We start from the raw sequence: 20,955 nt of genomic DNA, 5'->3' as shown, positions 1-20,955 counted from the left end.
ATTACAACAGTAGCTATCTCTTATTAATTGGATGTTATAAAGCAGTGCTAAGTTAAGAAGTTTATATGCATGAATTCCAGTGTTCTATAGTGTTTATGTTTCATGAGGGTTCATTACTGTTTCCTAGTGTCCAACGTAGTGTCTGGCACAAAACAAGCATTCAGTAAAGATTTATTAAATACAATGATCAACCATCTGTGGTGGATAATAGAGGCTCCAATTATGAGTAATGAAAATGAAGATTAAGGACATTAACATGCCTAAGAAGAATGCCAGCATCTAAGCAACTGCTATGGTCCAGAGATACACATAAACCACTGTCTGTCTCAATGTCAAGGAGCTAAGGAAAGACAACATATAAAAGGGGATAGCTCTAATAATAAGGATATAAAAATGGGTTTGCTACTGTTGGTGGTCAAACGCTGAGAGAATCCAACCTATTTATACCTTTTGTTTTCATTTTCTCCAGAATCTCCCCATTGCTCAACTTTGTGGCCCAATTATACATGAGAGGTAAGTGATTTTCCCATCTTCACTAAAGCTCAACGTTAAATGCCATATCTTTAAATAACTCTTGCCCTCATTCATTTGCATTTATTTTCTTTCCAAGTCTCTACCCAGTCTTGATTTAGGGCCTGGGACAGTGGAAAACTTTTCTAACAGAGGAATAGGTACAATCTAAATTACATACACATCCAAACAAAACATTTCTTCTCACTGCTCTCCAAAGGTGACTGAGTAAGTATAAGGCTGGGAAACTTATCTCCTGAACATTAACCCAAATGCAACAGTTCTTTACCTACATTATTTCTATATGGTTAATTCACACATCTATGGTATGAAAACATTTTAGATGCACTGGTACATGGATGGATTTTCTGCTCATTTTAGCAAAGAATAAAAGATGATCTACATAGTGTATAGGAGCAGTAGAACCAGCTCTGCAATATCTAGTTGTGTCTATGGCTACTATGGACAAATGCTATAAATTCAAAGGAGAATTACTGAGTGCCTCTGTTTATACAAAAAAGGATGTTGTGTTCTGAGGATATAATGATGAAGTTGGATTTTTATATCTTTTATCTTATAGTTTAATAAGAGATATAGATGTTTAATAATCCATTACAAGTGATACAAATATTACAATGGAGAAATGTGTGGGCAGGTAATATGTTAAATGACTTAAATTAAGCCAATACCAAGCTGTTTTTAATACTGTAGCTCTGTAATAGAGTTTGAAGTCAGGGATGGTAATGCCTTCAGAAGTTCCTTTATTGTATAAGATTGTTTTGGCCATCCTGGGTTTTTTGTTTTTCCATATAAAGTTGATTATTGTCTTCTCCAGATCTGTGAAGAATTTTGATGGGATTTTGATGGGGATTGCATTGAATCTATAGATTGCTTTTGGTAGAATTGCCATTTTTACTATGTTGATTCTCCCAATCCAAGAGCAAGGGAGATCCTTCCATTTTCTGGTGTCCTCATCGATTTCTTTCTTCAAAGACTTAAAGTTCGTGTCAAATAGATCCTTCACTTCCTTGGTTAGAGTTACCCCAAGATATTTTATACTATTTGTGGCTATCGTGAAAGGTGATGCTTCTCTGATTTCCCTTTCTGCTTCCTTATCCCTTGTGTATAGGAGGGCAACTGATTTTTTGGAGTTGATCTTGTATCCTGCCACGTTACTTCGTAACTGTGATGTTAGGAATCATTAGGTAAATCTCTGATAGGCAGGATATCTGATAGGAGACCCTCGTGAAAGAGTCATTTGATCCCAAAAGGTTGAGAACGACTACTACTGTGTGACTTTTACAAGATTTCCTGCAACCATGAAGCGCGATATATACTAAGTTGTGTATATTAAGTTTTCTCTACCTTGAGCAGAGCAGCAGGTTGTCCAACACCACAGGGACCTGCAAATGCAAAAGAAGTTTGAATCTAAGTGGGCTAGGCTCTGTCAGTTCATCAGTTGCAAGTGGTATTCAACACTAAGTGAATTGCACTTAATGATTTAAAGATGAAAGAGACAGCAGGGAGCATGAATGCAGGAGAAGACCTTTCATTTCAAATTTAAATGGCTCATTTTACGACTATTTGCAATCTGTAGATCAGACTTTTTCCATTCTTTCCCTAATTGTTTACTTGAAACAGCATGAGCTTTTTGAAATGATGTAAGCATAGGGAACAGACAAAGAAACCAAACTAAGCCTTCAAATTGGTAAACAAGACCTGTGTATCTTAGGCATTAAGTCTCTCGCAGGAATAGGGACTGTAGTATGCCTTCACAGTGGGTCAAGTTTGGTTTGAGTTGTAGACATGCAGGTGAGAATCTAATCACTTAACAGCCACTTCCTCATAGTTTATCTCCACATTCAGGCACGTTATAGATTCCATGGGTTTGAAAAAATAACATCACTTTTTTGATGCCTTGCTGTTTTCTGACGCTTGGAGTCTGTATTCTAATGTCCCACCATGGAGGAATTCTAGTTCTGCTTATTCTCCAATGATGTAGAACTCAGAACTTATCTTATAGAGATAGTCATCCCATCTCTATTCCCATTTTCCCAATTCTAGCTTTAACTAGTCCATTCCTCATCTCAGAGAATAAAGCAATCTGCATGAGAGTCATTTGAAGAATACTTCTCATGTCTCAAACTCCTCCCTTGCTCCCTGACTTAGACTTAACATTTCAGTAGCTTGTTTTATGACTTGAAAAACAACAAAACTGTAGCCAATAAATGAAATAATGAACGTGAAAGTGGTTATTGAGTGATAAAAATCTTAGTGCATGTAGATAGAAAAATCTCCATGTAGCAAGTGTAGCTCCTTGATGACTTAAGAAACATTAAGTAGGAAAACTGAGGAAGAAGGATGGAATTTTCATGTTACTTGTAACTTCACAAAAAGCCAAACTATGGCTCCAGCTGAGGATAAGAGGAGATAGAAAATTAAAAGAAAGTCTGAGAGCTCTGATTCATTTCAATGACCAAAAGGATGTAAGTCATAGCAGCTGTGCTGCTGTGGTTATAATAGGGGGTTTGTGGGCAACTGTTCTGTTATTCATAGATAAAGAAGAATAGAATGTTGTATCCTTTGGAAGGGAGCCTCAAAGTCCCATGAACAGGGTAAACTCAGTTGTTACCTATGGTCTTTTATCTCCATGTTAGCCGAACGTCACATGCCCAGACCTGACTTTCACTGAAACACTGCTTAAGGAAATCCTGAAGGCTTAGAAAAAAAAAATCTACGTACCATACTTTAGGGGCTTTGGGAAACACATATTTGTTTAATTCTGAAAACAACAATCTAAGTATTGAGGTACATACCCGGAATCTTGGCACTTAGGCTGATGAATTAGGAAGAATGTGAGTTTGAGGCCAACCCTGGCTGCATAGCAATTTCAGTACAACCTAAGATAAAAAGTGAAGTCCTGACTCCACCCTTCATCCAAAATTGTAGATAATGCTAAAACGTGCCCTTCACAAGCACTAAACCTAAAGTTTCTCAAAAGCATTAACTGCAGTTTCTGCTTGCAGCCTCACTTGCAGAGGCTGTTTATTAGTCATATTACCAGGTTTCATCCCAGAGTCAGTGTCCCAGACTTACCATATATAAAATCAAAAATTCTATATGGAAAAATTCCAGAAGTTTCTGAGAACCCTGTAATTATGTGTGTGAGAGACAGTGTGTGTGTGTGTGTGTGTGTGTGTGTGTGTGTGTGTGTGAGAGAGAGAGAGAGAGAGAGAGAGAGAGAGAGAGAGAGAGAGAGAGAGAGAGTTGATATGTGTGTGTGGTCAGTCTCTAATATTCCCAAGATAAAGCTGAGGGTCACATAAATCAGTATTATTAGGAATGCCTAAAGAAGCATTCCTGTGCTCCTCTGTTAACCATTGGATTATAATTTCTAGAGTACACTAAAGTTTAATAATATGCCCAATATTCTTCAGTATGCAGATAAAGATACTTAGGTCCAGAGATAGTGAAAGACCTCCAGAGCGAGGAGACTCTCACTCAAATCTCGGGATAACACAACCCCCCAAGAACTTACAAGAGACCATCCTTGCTGCAGTCACAAAAGGTTTATTTACAGGAACCCGTGCACTGGGGCCAAAACTCATTTCCCATGCAGGGGTAGAGAGTTTGACCCCGAGTATCTGGGAGAAGTGGTATTTAAGGGGAAAAAACACAACCCAGTAATCCAAAGGGGGTAGGGAGGGCGTCATTGGAAAATTCCAAAAATACCGTTGATCATTGAAATATTCCGAAAATACCAGTGATAATCACAAGGGGGTAACTGCCTGTTTCTCAAGATTATTCTCAAGATTATAATCTAACTTTATCTTCAGCTAGCTCCTAAAACAGAGGCACTGAACTGACTAACCTAGATTTTTGGCTCTTCTCTTCCTGCTTAGATTTTTGGCTCTAGATTTTCTGCTAGAGGGTACTAGATTATACAGGTCTTTCAATAGAAAAACTTGTCTTGTTCAAGGTTATTCTTCTGAATGGTAGAAGAAGTAATTATACACTTGGAGAAAAGCAGAACTGCAGTTCTCTTATAGACACTAGAGCACTGATGGCCTGAGACAGTCAGCTTTCTATTACTAGAACCAATCAGATTAAAGGATCAAAAGATTAATTTTGGCTCACTGGTCTGGAGGTTTTGATCTGTAGTCAGCCCTGCTGCTTTTAGGCTTTTGGCAGGAGGAAGCACATTTTAATAGAGTCCAGAACATGAAAATCGAGTAATAAAGACTGGACCATGAACCCAGTATCCCCTTGAAAACTTGCGTTGGTGACCTGGGCCTTTTGTCATGCCCTACCGTAAGGGTCTTACCAACTTCTACTTGATCCAAGATAAAAACCAAACCCTTCTTTTTTGTAACACATTATCGATCTGATCTAAAGCAAGGTATTTCTTTCAATGTGGTCTCAAAAGGTTTTAGAAGGAAATTTTGTGTCCAGAGAAACTATTAACTCTGGTTTTGAGCCAAGTGAATATAAAGAAAATGGTTCACAACAGTTTACTAAAAGTATTTGGAGTTCTGGTTGTCATAGCTGAAACAAGTCCACATTAAGAAAAAACTTATATTTATGCAGTTTTATATCAGATCTGGTCCAGTTATACTAGTCTGATGCTCCAAAACGTATGCATTTCAGGTTGTTGCTTTGTTTCTGCTTTGGCTCTTTAAGGCCCAATAATCCTTCAGACTGGCAGTCTTTGCAATAGTAGCTTCTATGGGGAATCCAATAGAAGATCAATGATCTCCGGAAAAAGGAATTTTCCAATCGAAATGACCAGGTATATTTTCTCCGAGGGAATGGGTATTTGCCATTGACAACAGTGGCATTGTATAATTTGCATGTAGGCTAATGCTTTTAATCTTACCAAGTGTTTCACCCTGCTACATAATTAGGAATATTAAATGCTAAGCCACCTTGAATACAAAATTCTGTATAGAATCAAGAGCCCTCACAGAGATATGAAATTGCTGAAAATAAAAGGAAAGGGCAAAAAGCAAAGAAATAAAGGGAAATTTACAACCATACCTTGCCAATTAAATAAAGGAGTTTACTGGAGGTCTACAAATGCTTCTTCTTTTGATTCTGAAATCAAAGAAGCCTATGCGATGGAAGTCAATTTTTCATTATTTTGTTGATAAAACCTAGTTGGCAGCAAAACTTGACCTGATTTGACATGAATTTTGTCTATATTCAATTCAGTATGAATATTCAGACATTTTTCCCGCTGAAATTTTAATGGCTTAATTATGAGATGTTTCCCCAGATACTGCAGGAAATGTTATATAATAAACAGTAATGCTCTGTGTCACCTTTCCGAAATCTGAAAAGGTGAAATTTGACTTATAAAACACAGATGACACACCTATGGACCTAGAAAAATGATAGCTAACATTTGTGGGGTCCTTGTCATCTGCATGGAGCTGTGCAGATGTCCGTTCATTTCAGTTAGCCATCAAAAACACTAGGAGGTAGGTGTTAGAAGCATTTCTTTTTATGAGTAGATTTATTTATTGTACTGTGAAAATGTTCATGGTAAGTTTGAGAAACATTGTACCTTGATAACTACATTTAGAACTGTTAAGACTAAAGACAAAATGTAATTGAAAATTCATTCTTGACTTAGGCCAAAGGCTATACATTACTGACTAATAGAATGCACTCAATATGAATAATGCCATCGGAGAAAAGCTGTGATCCATGCATAAACATTTGAACATATACATATAGTTGAACACATGTACACACGCATTTTATATACATATACATATATATATTATATACAAAGAGAAAGAGAAACGCTGGGCTAATATTTTATGAGAAATATATTAAAGTTTGGACAGTGATTCTCAGAGAGATTACATAAATTGCCCAGACCATACAGCTTTTGGTTGAGTCAAGATTTGGGCCCAAGTCATTCTTTCTGCAGAGCCTGTTGTTTATTGCATTCTACTGCTATCTGAAAGATGGTGTCTGCTATTTAGGGGCTTTATGTAAAAGTAAAATAGGGTGTCAACGCTGCCATATCTCTCAAGCACCTTCTTATTTTGAAATATACCTTCTTCCAATCCTTACTTCTCTGTGACACTACTACTACATCTTTATTCCTTGAGGCACCATACTTTGCACAGGAACCATGTACATCACAAATCAAGAGCAGCCCAGGTTGGAAAAATGCTGATTCCTGGAATTCACCCCAGAATCCCTGAATTAGGCTTTCTAGATACTGGAACCAAGTTGATTGTTATGCATATTGTGTAAAAAGTAATATCCTGAGATATACTGATGATTAGCTCTTGTTAATGTTTTATTATCTTAGTACTGGTGGAAACCTATCAAGAATGACAGGAATATAGTCACAGAAGGTAACCTAGAAAGGAGATATTTAGAAGGTATAACAGGGCTCCAGAATACTAAGATATGAAAAGGAAACAAGAAATGGCTCTTTCTCCTTTGTCAGCACGTGATATGCATAGGCCTCATGAGTAAGCACTCATTGCTCAACTGTACTGAATTAATTTTAGAAGAAATCCTGCCATTTTTTGCCACCTAGATTATTGTTCTTATAGCACACTGACACAAGCATTCTCTGTCATAGATACAATAGGTATATATATAGAAACTTACATATACATATATATATGGAAACTTACACATAAATGACTTATTTGTGGTCAAAATTAATCCCTACTAGTGTTTGTCACAGAGTTCTAGACAACAGTTTTATGCTGTTTCAGTCTTATAATACATTCCATTAGTCTATGGCATAGGACTGTTCAATGAAACCTATGAAAACAAGTCTTATTTGTTACAGATAACATCTCACTTTGTAGCTCTGGCTAGCCTGTATCTTGCTCCAAACTCTTAATCTCTCCTGCATTGGACTCCCAAGTCCAAGTGCATTGATTGCAGTTACTGCTCAGATATGCATCATTTATATATATACTCATATAATATATCCTGATCTCATGTTCCCCTCCCTCAACTTTTCCCCAATCCTTGCTAACTTTAATCCTTTTTATTTCTCACTTTAGAAATCAAACAAATAAAAACAAACAAACCAGCCAAAAAAAATGAAGAAAAATTCACAATAAACACACACACACACACACACACCAAAAACATAAAACCAGACATCATAATATATAACCAAGATGCCTGTAAGACAAAAATATCTAAACAAAGTAATATGAGATAAAACAATCTACAAAAACATCACTGGGTTTCATTTTGTGCTGGTCATCTACTGTTGGGCATGGGTCCATCTTTAGACCATCTACTACTAGGCATGGGTTCACCCTTAAATGTGGTTAATATACCCAGTGAGCCTCCATTGGAGAGAAATAATGATTTCTTTGCAAGAAGATGTCAATTGGGCATAGCTTTTCGGTTAGGTATGGAAGCTGGTATCCACTTCCCCCTCCCAGCCCTGGGACCCTGCCTGACTTGAACTTGTGCAGGCCATGTGGATGCTGCCACAGTCTCTGAGTTCAAATATTCAATCAGTCCTCTTGTATCTGGAAGACAGAGTTTTCTTGGTGCCCACCATCCCTCCTGGCTTCTCCAATCTTTCTGCCTTCTTTTCTACATAGCTTCCTGAAGCCTGGAGGAAGAGAAAGTGATGAAGACATAACATTTAGGACTGGCATCTCAAGGGCTCTCAGTAGCTATAAATTGTCCAGTTATGGGTCTGTATTCGTTCTCATCTACTGCACAAAGAAGCTTCTCTTGTGATAGATGATCAAGACACTGATCCATGGGTAGAGCAGAATGCCACTAGGAGTTTATTTGTTGCTACATATCCATAGCATAACAGTAATATTTGTTGTTTTTCCTAGGTCCATGGCCTATCCATTGAGAGACTGATAGTCTGAAAGATTCAGTGATATATGTTTTTGCTTCCTGCTAGCACATATAAGTACATTTTTAAAAGTCCTTCAATGTAAGTGCATATAGATTGTATGCTCCGAAAGGAAGGGCAATGAAAGGGACTAAAGTAAAGCATAGTTCAAACTAACTGACATCTTATATGTTAGGGGAATATTTTTGATTTTTATTCATTGCTTTATTCTTTGTATCAGTTCTTGGAAGAGTGTTCAATATTTTGATCTTTATACCTTTAAGAACATCCTGTTCTTATTTGTGAAGTTCTCAACCTTACGTGCTCATCTTACTTGTGATGTCCTAATTATTTCCATGGCAACAAAAATGTGACCTCAGACAAGGACATGGTAGGGAGAAAAAACAGATTAACTAACAACAGATATCTGGAAGCAAAATAGACTTAAAGGTGTGAGTGTGAAATACAGTCAGTAATTATTTCATTTTAAACAAAGTAATTCTCAAACCACAATACACATTCTAATCACACTGGAAATTTTGACAAAGTGTGAAAATTTATTCAGTGGGTCTGTGATGGGACTTGGATTTCTGTATTCCTAAAAAACCCCTCTGTTAAGATCCAACGTTCTTGTCCCCATATCAGATTTTGAATGATCAGTAGCATGATGTATCATAACACTCAAGCAGAATATGAATTGCTGGAGGAAGTGCTGTTTTGGATTGCTGCCCTGATGAGCATACCAAATCTGATATTAACTAGCTGGGTGACATTGAGCGAACATTTTTGTTTCTCTGAGTCTTTGTTTTTAATCTGTGAAATCATAAATTTTGTTGGTCGGGATGATAGCCAATGCTATTTTGAACTCTAATCTAAAATCTTTGACAGTGATTATAAAAGACATTTTAGAATAAAGGGTTAGTATGAAGTTTAGTGTCTATACTTACAAAGAAACAGAGGTCAGAAATATTACTGTGTCTATGATATTTCCTTAATTCAAATCCTCTCTTCTGTGTGTTCCAGGTTTATGTATATCTTCTGAGTGTGCTGAACGATGACATTCTCCATGAAGAAGCAGTGATGAGTAGAAGATAACATTTTTGTGGCATATCTTCAGCTCAACTCTCAACATTCTCTAGTGACATTGAATAGCTGTTTTCTGCTTGTACATGACAGTGTCTTTTCTGATCCCAAACCAAACCACTGCCTGTCCCTTGGTATTATATACTGATACTGAATTTCTATCCAGTTCTATATAATTCCAGAAGAGAATGGAAAAGTGCACAGAATCACCACCTACCTTAAAGGCAGAGACTTCCTTGTTGAAAGGAGATAATCTGATTGTGCCATCACAAATACAGCACCCAACTGATGATAATCCCACTTTAAGAGAGCAAATTGTGCCTGTCCTGAATACCCCAGTGATGTCTGTACCCTACTCAGGCAACCATCTCCCTCAATTTCATGGTAAGCCAACCAGTGCCACAGGGTTTCTTGCTCAGGTGACTACCTATTTGACAGCTCTCAAGATTTCCAATCCTGCAGATGATGCCCGAGTCAAGCACTTTTTTGACTACCTATCCCAGCAGATGCAAAGTTGTGATGTCGTTTCTGAGTCCAGCCAGAGTAATCTATTGAAACAATATGAAAACTTGCTTCTTGAGTTACAGCAGCCATTTGGTGAACCCATGAAACAAGAAATTACCCTGCCTATGAATGTCAAGGTTGACAGTAGAGACAAAAATCAGCAAGATGCTACTGCTTTCCAAGTTCTTCCTCAAAATCTGAGTTATAGTGAGACCAATCAGAGCAACAACTTCCAAAAGGGACAAGCTGAGCCCACCCAGGATGAGGAAATCACAGACATAATGAGCAATCTACCAGATTTGGTCACTCAGTGCATTCAGCTGGACAAAAAATACAAAGACAGGCCAGAACTCCTACAGTCAGAAAGTCAGGTTCCAATGTTTTCTTCCACAAGCAATCACCACCTATCCTTCCTCAGCCCCATAGGTCTACAAGCCAAGGATGAGCCCAAGCAAATTCAGGGAGCCCAACTGCCTGTCACCCCAGCCAAGAGAGCCCGCCAGCAAGAAAGTCAGTTATGTCTCTATTGTAGCCAGGATGGTCATTTCACAAGAGAATGCCTTGCTAAACGTTCTCGAACTCCAGCAAGGAGAAAAATGTAGCTCAAGAGTAAAAGGAGTATAGGAAATCACTTTGTAAACACATAGCCCTTTCACCATTGGCCTTAGTGATTTATTAACTTTCACAAATTCCAAAATACAAATAAGTTGCTGTGACATCACCTTAAAAACAAGCAGGAACATTTATGCTGCCAGGAATTTAAACAACTGGAAATTGTTGGTTGGAAGATGGCCCCTGACCAAATTTGACACAGCAACAATGATGAAGACAACAAACAATAACTTTTTAGTTATGGCCAATTTTTGCAAGAATTCTGAAATTTTGCAGATAAACGTATCTCCAGGCTGAGTCACACATGTAAAAAATTAACACTGATGATGTATTGAGTTTCACTTCCCTACCAATGAAAAATCTTGGTTGACTCTGATGGCCCAAGCCCTATAGCTTGTGTGCCTAGGACAGAATCCAAAGCTTTTATCTTTTTCTTTACTGATCTGTGTCTTAGTTACTTACTTGTTCAGATTCTTTGTTTGCAATCATAGTGGCATCATCATATCCTACTAATATTCTTGTCATCGAGAGACTAGAACCTGAATTCTGTTCTGCCTATTAATCAGAATCTAGTGCTCATACAAGTCAATCTTACCGGACGTGAATATCTACCACCTTTTCATGAAACTATATATTTTTTTGTCATCTGGAGACACCTGCTTATCCAACCTGTTGAACTTCTTTACTATTGGCAAATCAGATTTTATCATCGTTTGAACTGAGTACTGCTTAATTACTGGCATCTTTCTTTGAGAAATAGCCTTTTTGGCAATTAACATACTTTAAATCTGCCAACCCAAGCTTAGTCATATCTACACTAATATTCCTATTTGAGATCTGAACATATAGATGGCTATGTCTAATGGTTTAGGATAAGAAACAATGAAGTTGTTTAAAAACTTTTGCTTAAGGTGTAATATTGTAGTTACCTAACAGCAACACATTCTTGCTACCTGAATAGACACAAATCTCCACTAAGAGCTCATTTTCCAGCCTGCAGTAGTTGTGATTTTCTAGGCCTCACTGTTTAAAACACTGCCAATTGCTACCAAGCTATACTCTAATGGACCACCTTTGGGTGTTGTCATCTAATTGAGGACCTCAGAGAGGAATGAGATGACATGGAACTTTTGCAACCGACTCATCTGAAAAGCCCTCTGCATATACATTAACACCATCTGTGCACAAAACTCAAGAACTGGGGTGTTCTTTTGCTTGTCTTGTACTCTTGGCACATATCAGCTCTGTGTATAAATAGATGATGTAGATGATGCTTCTGCAAAAAAAAAAAATGGAATGATGTGCTATAAAGGCACAGCTTCTTAGAAATGTTAACAACTAATGTTGCTCAGTATTTGCTGGTAATTATCAATTCTTTGTTCCTTGCTTCTTGGTGCTGATGTATTTCTCTGTAATGCATCTTCTGAAGATCACTCATTCCTTAGTAGCCACCAAGGTCTCTGAGAACATGAAGTGCCATTGTACTTTGGTCTTTGTCCTGGAGAATTGTGCTTTTTTTTCAGTGCTGAACCCATATAGGGCCTTATTGCTCTCATCTTGTTGTACCAAGAAATATCTCTTTATCCATCAGTGCCTCACTAACCACTGTGCCAATCCCTACTTGCATTCACAAGGACTTAGTTCTCTTGTCAGTAGCTTGCTTTCTATCTACATTATTCTATAAACTGCCACAGTAAGATAATCTGAATATACATACTCGGCTTGTGCTATGAAATCCCCTTCTCAGTACTGGGATTGTATGAAAAATTTTATCAAGAAGATTTGTATAAATGTTGATTGAGTCTGAGATTTCCATAAATAGTCTTCATCTATATCTTCTAATTCTATAATAAAGGAATATTCCAAATGATGTATTGTCATGTTCTTTTTCTTCTTTTATTTATTTTCTTGGGAGAGGTAGTAGAAGAAGGAAAAAATAAAACCATTTTTATTTGTAGGTGACATAATCTGAAATGTAGAAATTCTTAAAGAACATGCAAAAGAAATTCTTAAAAAACATGCAAATATATACCCAATGCAAAATTATTAGAAAAAATTGTAAGGTCACATGATACAATGTCAATATAGAAAACTTAATCGTATTTATGCAAATGTACAACAAACATTAAACAATGTAAAGTGGGTAAATTCATTTATGTAAATGAAACATCCAGATCCATGAGTACAATTTAATAAAAGGAACTTAAGACTTTTATAATGAAAAATACAAAGCATTGTTAGAAGCAGTTCAAGAATACTTCCACATACAGAGAGGAAATTCATAACTATAGATTAGAAGATTCAAGGATATTTTTGTGAAAATTGTCAAGATAGGCATAATTTCTTTTTTTAAAATATTTATTTATTTATTTATTTTATTCTTTTTTAATTAAAATTTCCACCTCCTCCCCGTTTCCCATTTCCCTCCCCCTCCTCCCATGCATTGCCCCCTCCCCCATCCCCTCCCCCTCTCCCCACACTTCTCCCCCTCCCCCCCTCCATTCCCCCTTCCTCTCGATACTGAAGATAGGCATAATTTCTAAATAGAAACCCACTCAAATGGCCCTTTAGTCAGCTTCTTACTGAACATACTATGAGCTTTTGATGTCAATAGGAATATTCAACATGTAAGTTGATTAGCTATGTTTCTTTACCTTAAGGCCACCTATTTATCACCATGGACCATCTTTTCAAGATTCATAACATTTATTGCAAGAAATCTTTGAACTTCATAGTGTCCAAGAGAAGGTACTCAATTCAGGGCTAAGAGCTTCAATTCATTTTTCACTTCTGGGGGTCTCTTTATGAATTATTCTCAGTAAATGACATCTTTTACATGGCCTCATTCAAGTAGTTTGTAGAGCAAAGCAATAGATATTTGTTAAAATTCTGTACTTCTGACTGCCAAACATTTTATCATTTAAAATGATTATAGAGTTATCATGCACAATATACTGTCAAATTCAACTGGAATGACAGATAAGTTAGCATAACAGAGTTATAAAAGAAATTAGAATTAGTTGAACTTAATGAAACTAATTAGAATACACACACACAAAAGATGTATCACACACTCAAAGGTATAAGCTGCTACTGTATAAGCTTTAGAACCCACCCCCTCTAGCCAAGGATACAACATTAAGGAGATTATTTTGTTGATTGAGTTCATCCAGTGAGGTAGGCCCCAATCCTAAGTACGAAGAAGATATTAACAACAGAATGTTTTGTATAATGCCTATACATAGAAAGAATAACTAAAAATAGAACACTGATATCCTTAATCTCAGAGATGGGATACTGTCCTGCATGCCATTTGACAGGGATTGTTTTATGAAGCCATCACAATTTGTATCATCAGCTCTTGTGATACTCACATCACTTTCTTCTTACTGAGTGGTCTCCTAGTACTGTGACTATAGTTACTTTCTTATTTCAATTTTGTTTTAGACATATTTCCTGGTCACCTGACACAAGTCTTCCAGCCTGTTTGCCAGTTACTTCTCACTGTAAGTAAAGAAAGTGGTGATTGCCTTATACAGGAGGAGTTTCCTGGGTGGATTACTAGCAGTAATCCTTTGTATTATCCCAAATGCCTCTGAGTACTCTAAGAAAAGTCCCTACATAAAGTCAGTACCACAGTGTGAATCGCAGTGGGTACACTGATTATCAGTCTCCATAGATGCCTTTCCTCAACAGTAGCTGGCTTCTCCCTTTATTTCTAACATGTGTCCAGAGACTAAATAAAAATTCCTATCATCCCTAATCTATCTCCATGCATATCAGAACAGGGTGTTTGCCATAAGTAGTTGATTTTTTTCCACTTCTATTGAATTCAAAGTCTGTCTGAGTATATTCCCGTCGATGAAGATGTAACTAGACTTTAGACACTGAAAAACACTCCAGTGAGGGAGAAGTATATGATTGATTTTACTTACCCCACCTCCATTTTGTGCCAATTACAAAATACTAGAGGAGAATCACATCTCTTGCTTTTTTACTCATGATAATCTAATTACTCACCCTTTCTTTAATTCTGAGATGTCACCATGAAGAACCTTGATTTTATTACTACAGCCGTGACCTCTGAAGAAAAATAGTCTATGGCCATACCTCCCTGAATGCACCTTCTCTCATATGATCTCCAAAAACAGAACATTTAAGGTATATGGAATTTCTACCAGAATGTTGTCAAAATCAAATACCACTCACACTTAGGATGGATGTGGGAGCTTGTGTTACATCTAAAAAGTCCTCTGCATTGGTGGCCTCTATAACTGTCTCTTTATTTAAGTTCAGAAGCTACTATCAGAAGAATGAAAAATGCTTCCCACAAAATCTTGTTTTAAAGATCATTATTGTCCTCATGGCTCAAAATTCATGATTAAAAATAAAAGTTTCATAGGTGAGTTAGATCAATTAGTAGGGTCGATAGGACAATTTTGGTAAATGTATCTCAGTGGGCATCCCATGCTGTCTAGTCTTTGAACACAACTACAATTTGGGCATCCACATACTAAATTGCTGATATTACTGCTTAATAGTGATTTCCATTATTAGGTATACTTGAACTTCTTTCTCCTTTTATTGATTTCTAACCTGTAAATTAAATGACTATGAGTATTCTATTTATCCAGCTCAATGAGAAGTTGGTTATGGTTGTAGTCACTAATCCCATTTATTTCATAGTAACATAGTGGAGGACTATGTAGTCTTTGATTCACATAAAGTAGTCTTTCATCCACTTGGCTATAAAATCTGGCTCTGTATCTGTTTAGGAAATGGGAAGTTAATTGTTGGTTGACACCTACTTTATGCCAGACACTGTAATGAGAACTTTGATTTGTCAATGGTTCTCAGTTAAGTCTCATATTACTAAAAGATGGAATATCCATTTATAACATTTGATGCTCACTGCATATTGATGAGGTAGGTGTTATAAATTCAATTTAAAGATGATGAATAAAGATTTGGAACAGCTGACTTATCTACCCCAGTCATGTAGTTTGTAACTGAGATAAAAATGAGAGCACATCTCGTCCTTTCTCTTTTCATGCTAGTATTTTTTTTAACTGCTGGGATGTAGCTAAGGGTCTCACACATTTCAGGCAAGCACTCTACCACTGAGCCACACCACGATCCCAAAGCATATCTTTCTGTTGCTACAGCTTTGTGCTATGGGAGACAGAAGGGGAATATGCTGAAGTCACACCCATCCTGATTAGCTTATCTAACTTAATTACACCTCCCACAGGCTCGATACAAAGCAGCCACTCTAATAACTGGTATTCACACAGCAACTGGTTGAAACTCATTTTCGGGACAGCAGTTTATAAACGAAACACAGAACAAATCAGTTCTTTCTAGGACTTTGAAATTTCATTTGTGTTTCTAATGAGTTGGGGGAAAATTATTTGACACATCTAAAAATACACTGTGTCTACATTATCTGGCTGGGTAGGCTCATGTTTGTTGAGTCAGGATTCTAACAGTTTCTAACTAACAAAAGGCCTCCATATTTCTATTACTTCATTTAAGGCTATTGAGTCTTTTTTTAAACAACTTTGTTTCGTGGTATTGAATAATGCCAGGAGATGACGACAAGTTTATTGTCTTTTGATGCTTGCTATAGGTCACCATCACATAAAATTCAAGGTTAATATACATTTTTATTAATTCAGATACCAGTTATTAGCTATTTACACTTCAGAAGTTCTTTAATTCATCAGCCTCAGGGAATATCCAATCCAACAAATTGACTCTTAGGGGTATGCATGGGAAGACAGTTTGTTCTTTTTACATATTAATGCTATGTTTGACAACAGTTATCAAGTATGTTTCCCTTAGTTATTAATGATGAGTCTTTCATCCATGAATTCATTATTAAATCCACTTGCTTTCAATTTATAATAAATGTTTAGTGATACAATGGAGACCATAGGGTTACACCCTGCCATTTAAATCAACTTTCCTTTCTGTGGGTTAAATTCAGCTTATATATAATTTAAAAGCAGTACTCTCTCAACTCAATCATTTCAAATGTGAAAGAATCTCTGTTGGCATTGATTGCTGCTGTTTGGAAAAGGGGCCACAACACCATATGCACTCAGTTCCTGATAGAGTATTTGTTCTCTGAAATCTCATTAGCCTTACCTCCATTTTTTTTTTTTTTTTTTTTTTTTAGAGAGGAGGGAAGGGTTTATTTTGGCTCATGTTTTTTTTTTCCTTTTATTTTTTTTTATTCTTTATTAATTAAAATTTCCAACTGCTCCCCGTTTCCCATTTCCCTCCCCTTCCTCCCACATAATGCCCCCTCCCCCCACTCCCCTCCCCCATCCCCACTCCTCTTCTCCTCCCCCACCCCATGCCCCCTCCCTCTCGATACTGAAGAGCAGTGCAAATTCCCTGCCCTACAGGAAGACCAAGGTCCTCCCACTTCCATCCAGGCCCAGGAAGGTGAGCATCCAATCAGGCTAAGCTCCCACAAAGCCAGTTCATGTATTAGGATCGAAACCTAGTGCCATTGTCCTTGGCTTCTCATCAGCCTTCATTGTCCGCCATGTTCAGAGAGTCCAGTATCGATCCATGCTTATTCAGTCCCAGTCCAGCTGGCCTTGGAGATCTCCCAATAGATCAGTTCCACTGTCACAGTGGGTGGGTGCACGCCTCGTGGTCCTGATTTGCTTGCTCATGTTCTCTCTCCTTCTGCTCCTCATTTGGACCTTAAGAGCTCAGACCGTTGCTCCAAATTGGGTCTCTGTCTCTCTCTCGATCCATCACCAGATGAAAGTTCCCGTGCCATTCTCCTTGGCCTCTTGTCAGCTCTCATTGTCCGCCACATTCAGAGAGTCCGGTTTTATCCCATGTTTTTTCAGTATCAGTCCAGCTGGCCTTGGTGAGCTCCCAATAGATCGGCCCCACTGTCTCAGTGGTTGGGTGCACCCCTCATGGTCCTGACTTCCTTGTTCATGTTCTCTCTCCTTCTGCTCCTCATTATAACCTTGGGAGCTCAGTCCGGTGCTCCAGTGTGGGTCTCTGTCTCTATCTCCATCCATCGCTAGATGAAGGTTCTATGGCGATATGCAAGATATTCATCAGTATGATTATAGGATAGGTTCATTTCAGGTTCCCTATCCTCAGGTGCCCCAATGAACTAACTGGGGACATTGCCCTGGGCATCTGGTAGCCATTCCAAGTTCAAGTCTCTTGCCAACCCTTAGGTGGCTCCCTTACCTAAGGTATGAGTTTCCCTGCTCCCCTATCCAAACTTCCTTTATCCCCAATCACCCCGATTCCCCCAGTTCCCCTCCTCTTCTCCTTCACACTTTTCTCTCCCCATAACCCCTCATCCCCCTCCCACTCCACCCCCAAGATTCCAATTTTTTGCCCATCAATCTTGTCTATTTCCCATAGCTGGGAGAATATCTATATGTTTTTCCTTGGGTTTACCCTCTTGTTTAGCTTCTTTAGGATCACAAATTATAGACTCAGTGGCCCCTATCCATGGCTAGAGACCAATTATGAGTGAGTACATGCCATGTTCTTCTTTTTGGGTCTGGGTTACCTCACTCAGGATCGTATTTTCTATTTCCATCCATTTGCATGCAAAATTCGAGAAGTCATTGTTTTTACCGCTGAGTAGTACTCTAAGGTGTATATATTCCACACTTTCTTCATCCATTCTTCCATTGAAGGGCATCTAGGTTGCTTCCAGGTTCTGGCTATTACAAATAATGCTGCTATGAACATAGTTGGACAAATGCTTTTGTCATATGATAGGGCATCTCTTGGGTATATTCCCAAGAGTGCTATTGCTGGGTCCAGGGGTAGGTTGATCCCAATTTTTCTGAGAAACCGCCACACTGATTTCCAAAGTGGTTGCACAAGTTTGCAGTCCCACCAGCAATGGATGAGGGTACCCCTTTCTCCACAACCTCTCCAGCAAAGGCTATCCTTGGTGTTTTTGATTTTAGCCATTCTGACAGGTGTAAGATGATATCTCAAAGTTGTTTTGATTTGCATTTCTCTGATCGCTAAGGAGGTTGAGCATGACCTTAAGTATCTTTTGGCCATTTTAACTTCTTCTGTTGAGAATTCTCTGTTCAGTTCAGTGCCCCATTTTTTAATTGGGTTAATTATCCTTTTAAAGTCTAGTTTCTTGAATTCTTTATATATTTTGGAGATCAGACCTTTGTCTGTTGCGGGGTTGGTGAAGATCTTCTCCCAGTCAGTAGGCTGCCTTTTTGTCTTAATGACAGTGTCCTTTGCTTTACAGAAGCTTCTCAGTTTCAGGAGGTCCCATTTATTCCATGTTGCCCTTAATGTCTGTGCTGCTGGGGTTATACATAGGAAGCGATCTCCAGTGCCCATATGTTGTAGGGTACTTCCCATTTTCTCTTCTATCAGGTTGAGTGTGTTCAGATTGATATTGAGGTCTTTGATCCATTTGGACTTGAGTTTTGTGCATGGTGATAGATATGGGTCTATTTTCATTCTTCTACAGGTTGACATCCAATTGTGCCAGCACCATTTGTTGAAGATGCTTTCTTTCTTCCATTGTATACTTTTAGCTCCTTTATCGAAAATCAGTTGTTCATAGGTTTGTGGGTTAAAATCCGGGGCTTCTATACGATTCCATTGGTCGACTTCTCTGTTTTTATGCCAGTACCACGCTGTTTTCATTACTGTAGCTCTGTAATAGAGTTTGAAGTCAGGGATGGTAATGCCTCCAGAAGTTCCTTTATTATATAAGATTGTTTTGGCTATCCTGGGTTTTTTGTTTCTCCATATAAAGTTGATTATTGTCCTTTCAAGATCTGTGAAAAATTTTGATGGGATTTTAATGGGGATTGCATTGAATCTATAAATTGCCCTTGGTAGAATTGCCATTTTTACTATGTTGATCCTCCCAATCCAGGAGCAAGGGAGATCCTTCCATTTTCTGGTATCCTCTTCAATTTCTTTCTTCAATGCCTTAAAGTTTTTGTCAAATAGATCTTTCACTTCCTTGGTTAGAGTTACCCCAAGATATTTTATGCTGTTTGTGGCTATCGTGAAAGGTGATGTAAAAGAAATGGACGCTTTTTTAGATAAATACCATATACCAAAGTTAAACCAGGACCAGGTGAACAACCTAAATAGACCTGTTAGTCGTGAAGAATTAGAAGCTGTTATCAAAAACCTCCCTTCCAAAAAAAGTCCAGGACCAGATGGTTTCAATGCGGAATTCTACCAGAACTTCCAAGAAGACCTAATACCTATTCTCCTTAATGTATTTCACAATATAGAAACAGAAGAGTCATTGCCAAATTTTTTTTATGAAGCTACGGTAACTCTGATACCAAAACCACACAAAGACCCAACCAAGAAAGAGAATTACAGGCCAATCTCACTCATGAACATCGACGCAAAAATCCTCAACAAAATTCTGGCAAACCGAATCCAAGAACACATTAGAAAAATTATCCATTATGATCAAGTAGGCTTCATACCTTACCTCCATTTTACATCAGTCTCTCGGCATTCTGCTCTTCCAAGATCTCATCAGAATGGCCCATCTATCTCTGCTTATAGCGTTCAGGGACTTTTTGGGGGCCAAAGTTTCAAGCATTTCCATATTCTGCCGACAAACCAAATCTTATGCCCTAAGCACAGATGAGCAGGTTTATTTTATGACAGTAGTACCATTTCATGGCATGTATTTTGGAAGTTAGTTACTTTCTGTGATGCTGGTACAAAATTACATGATAATGGCAACTCAGTGAAGAAAAATGGCTCTTAGTTCAAAGTCACAGTCCATCATAATCGGGGAGTCACGGCAGCAGAAGCTGGAGGCAACTGGTCATAGGACATGCCCAGTTAGTAAGCAGAGGGCAAAAAATGCTGCTACTAGCAATGTTTGCTTGTTTTCATTCAGTCCAATACCTCATGGCTTGAGATGCTACTGAATCCAACAAATACAGATGTTCCAATTAATCTAATCTAGATAATCGTTCATGGGCCTGCCAAGAGGTTAACCTAAACTCAATAATCCCTCAGAGACATACCTTGACATTTGTCTTCTAGGTGATTCTAGATCCTGTCAACTTCACAAACAGTATTATCCATCAGAACTCCCATTGCTTTGCTTAAAGTTAATGATTATAATAATAGCAGCCACATTTTATTGACAATTTTCTATATGTGCCTTTTTAACTATGCCACATTTTTCTTTAATTCCCAAAACAACCCTTTCGGATATCCATAATTGTTATCATTACTATACAGATGCAAAAACTGAGGTTTATAGCGGTTAAGTATATGGAACATAGGCATCAAAATGATAGTAACATCAATATGTCTCAAATATACTTACATTTACATACTCTACACTGTATATTATTTTCCATCTATAACAATAT

At 37.8% G+C, this 20,955-nt stretch overlaps 1 protein-coding gene across 3 annotated transcripts in view; it reads left to right on the top strand.

Moving 5' to 3' along the window:
• Positions 1–12,378, top strand: part of Rtl4 (retrotransposon Gag like 4) — a 294,576-nt gene extending 282,198 nt beyond the window's left edge. The window contains exons 3-4 of one of the 3 annotated variants that reach the window (XM_057759953.1): positions 470–513; positions 9,383–12,378. In XM_057759953.1, the coding sequence (XP_057615936.1) occupies positions 9,631–10,548 (918 nt within the window). In that variant the 5' untranslated portion in view covers positions 470–513; positions 9,383–9,630 and the 3' untranslated portion in view covers positions 10,549–12,378. Of the gene's footprint in view, positions 1–469; positions 514–5,216; positions 5,300–8,450; positions 8,462–9,382 lie in introns of those variants that run through there. The other 2 variants (XM_057759954.1, XM_057759956.1) reach the window with 2 other exon arrangements.
• The last annotated feature ends 8,577 nt before the right edge of the window (positions 12,379–20,955 follow it).

Source organism: Chionomys nivalis, chromosome X (genome assembly GCF_950005125.1).
Source record: "Chionomys nivalis chromosome X, mChiNiv1.1, whole genome shotgun sequence".
NCBI classification, from domain to species: Eukaryota; Metazoa; Chordata; class Mammalia; order Rodentia; family Cricetidae; genus Chionomys; species Chionomys nivalis.
The sequence above is the reverse complement of the archived record's forward strand: the minus strand, read 5'-3'. Positions and strand labels throughout refer to the sequence as shown.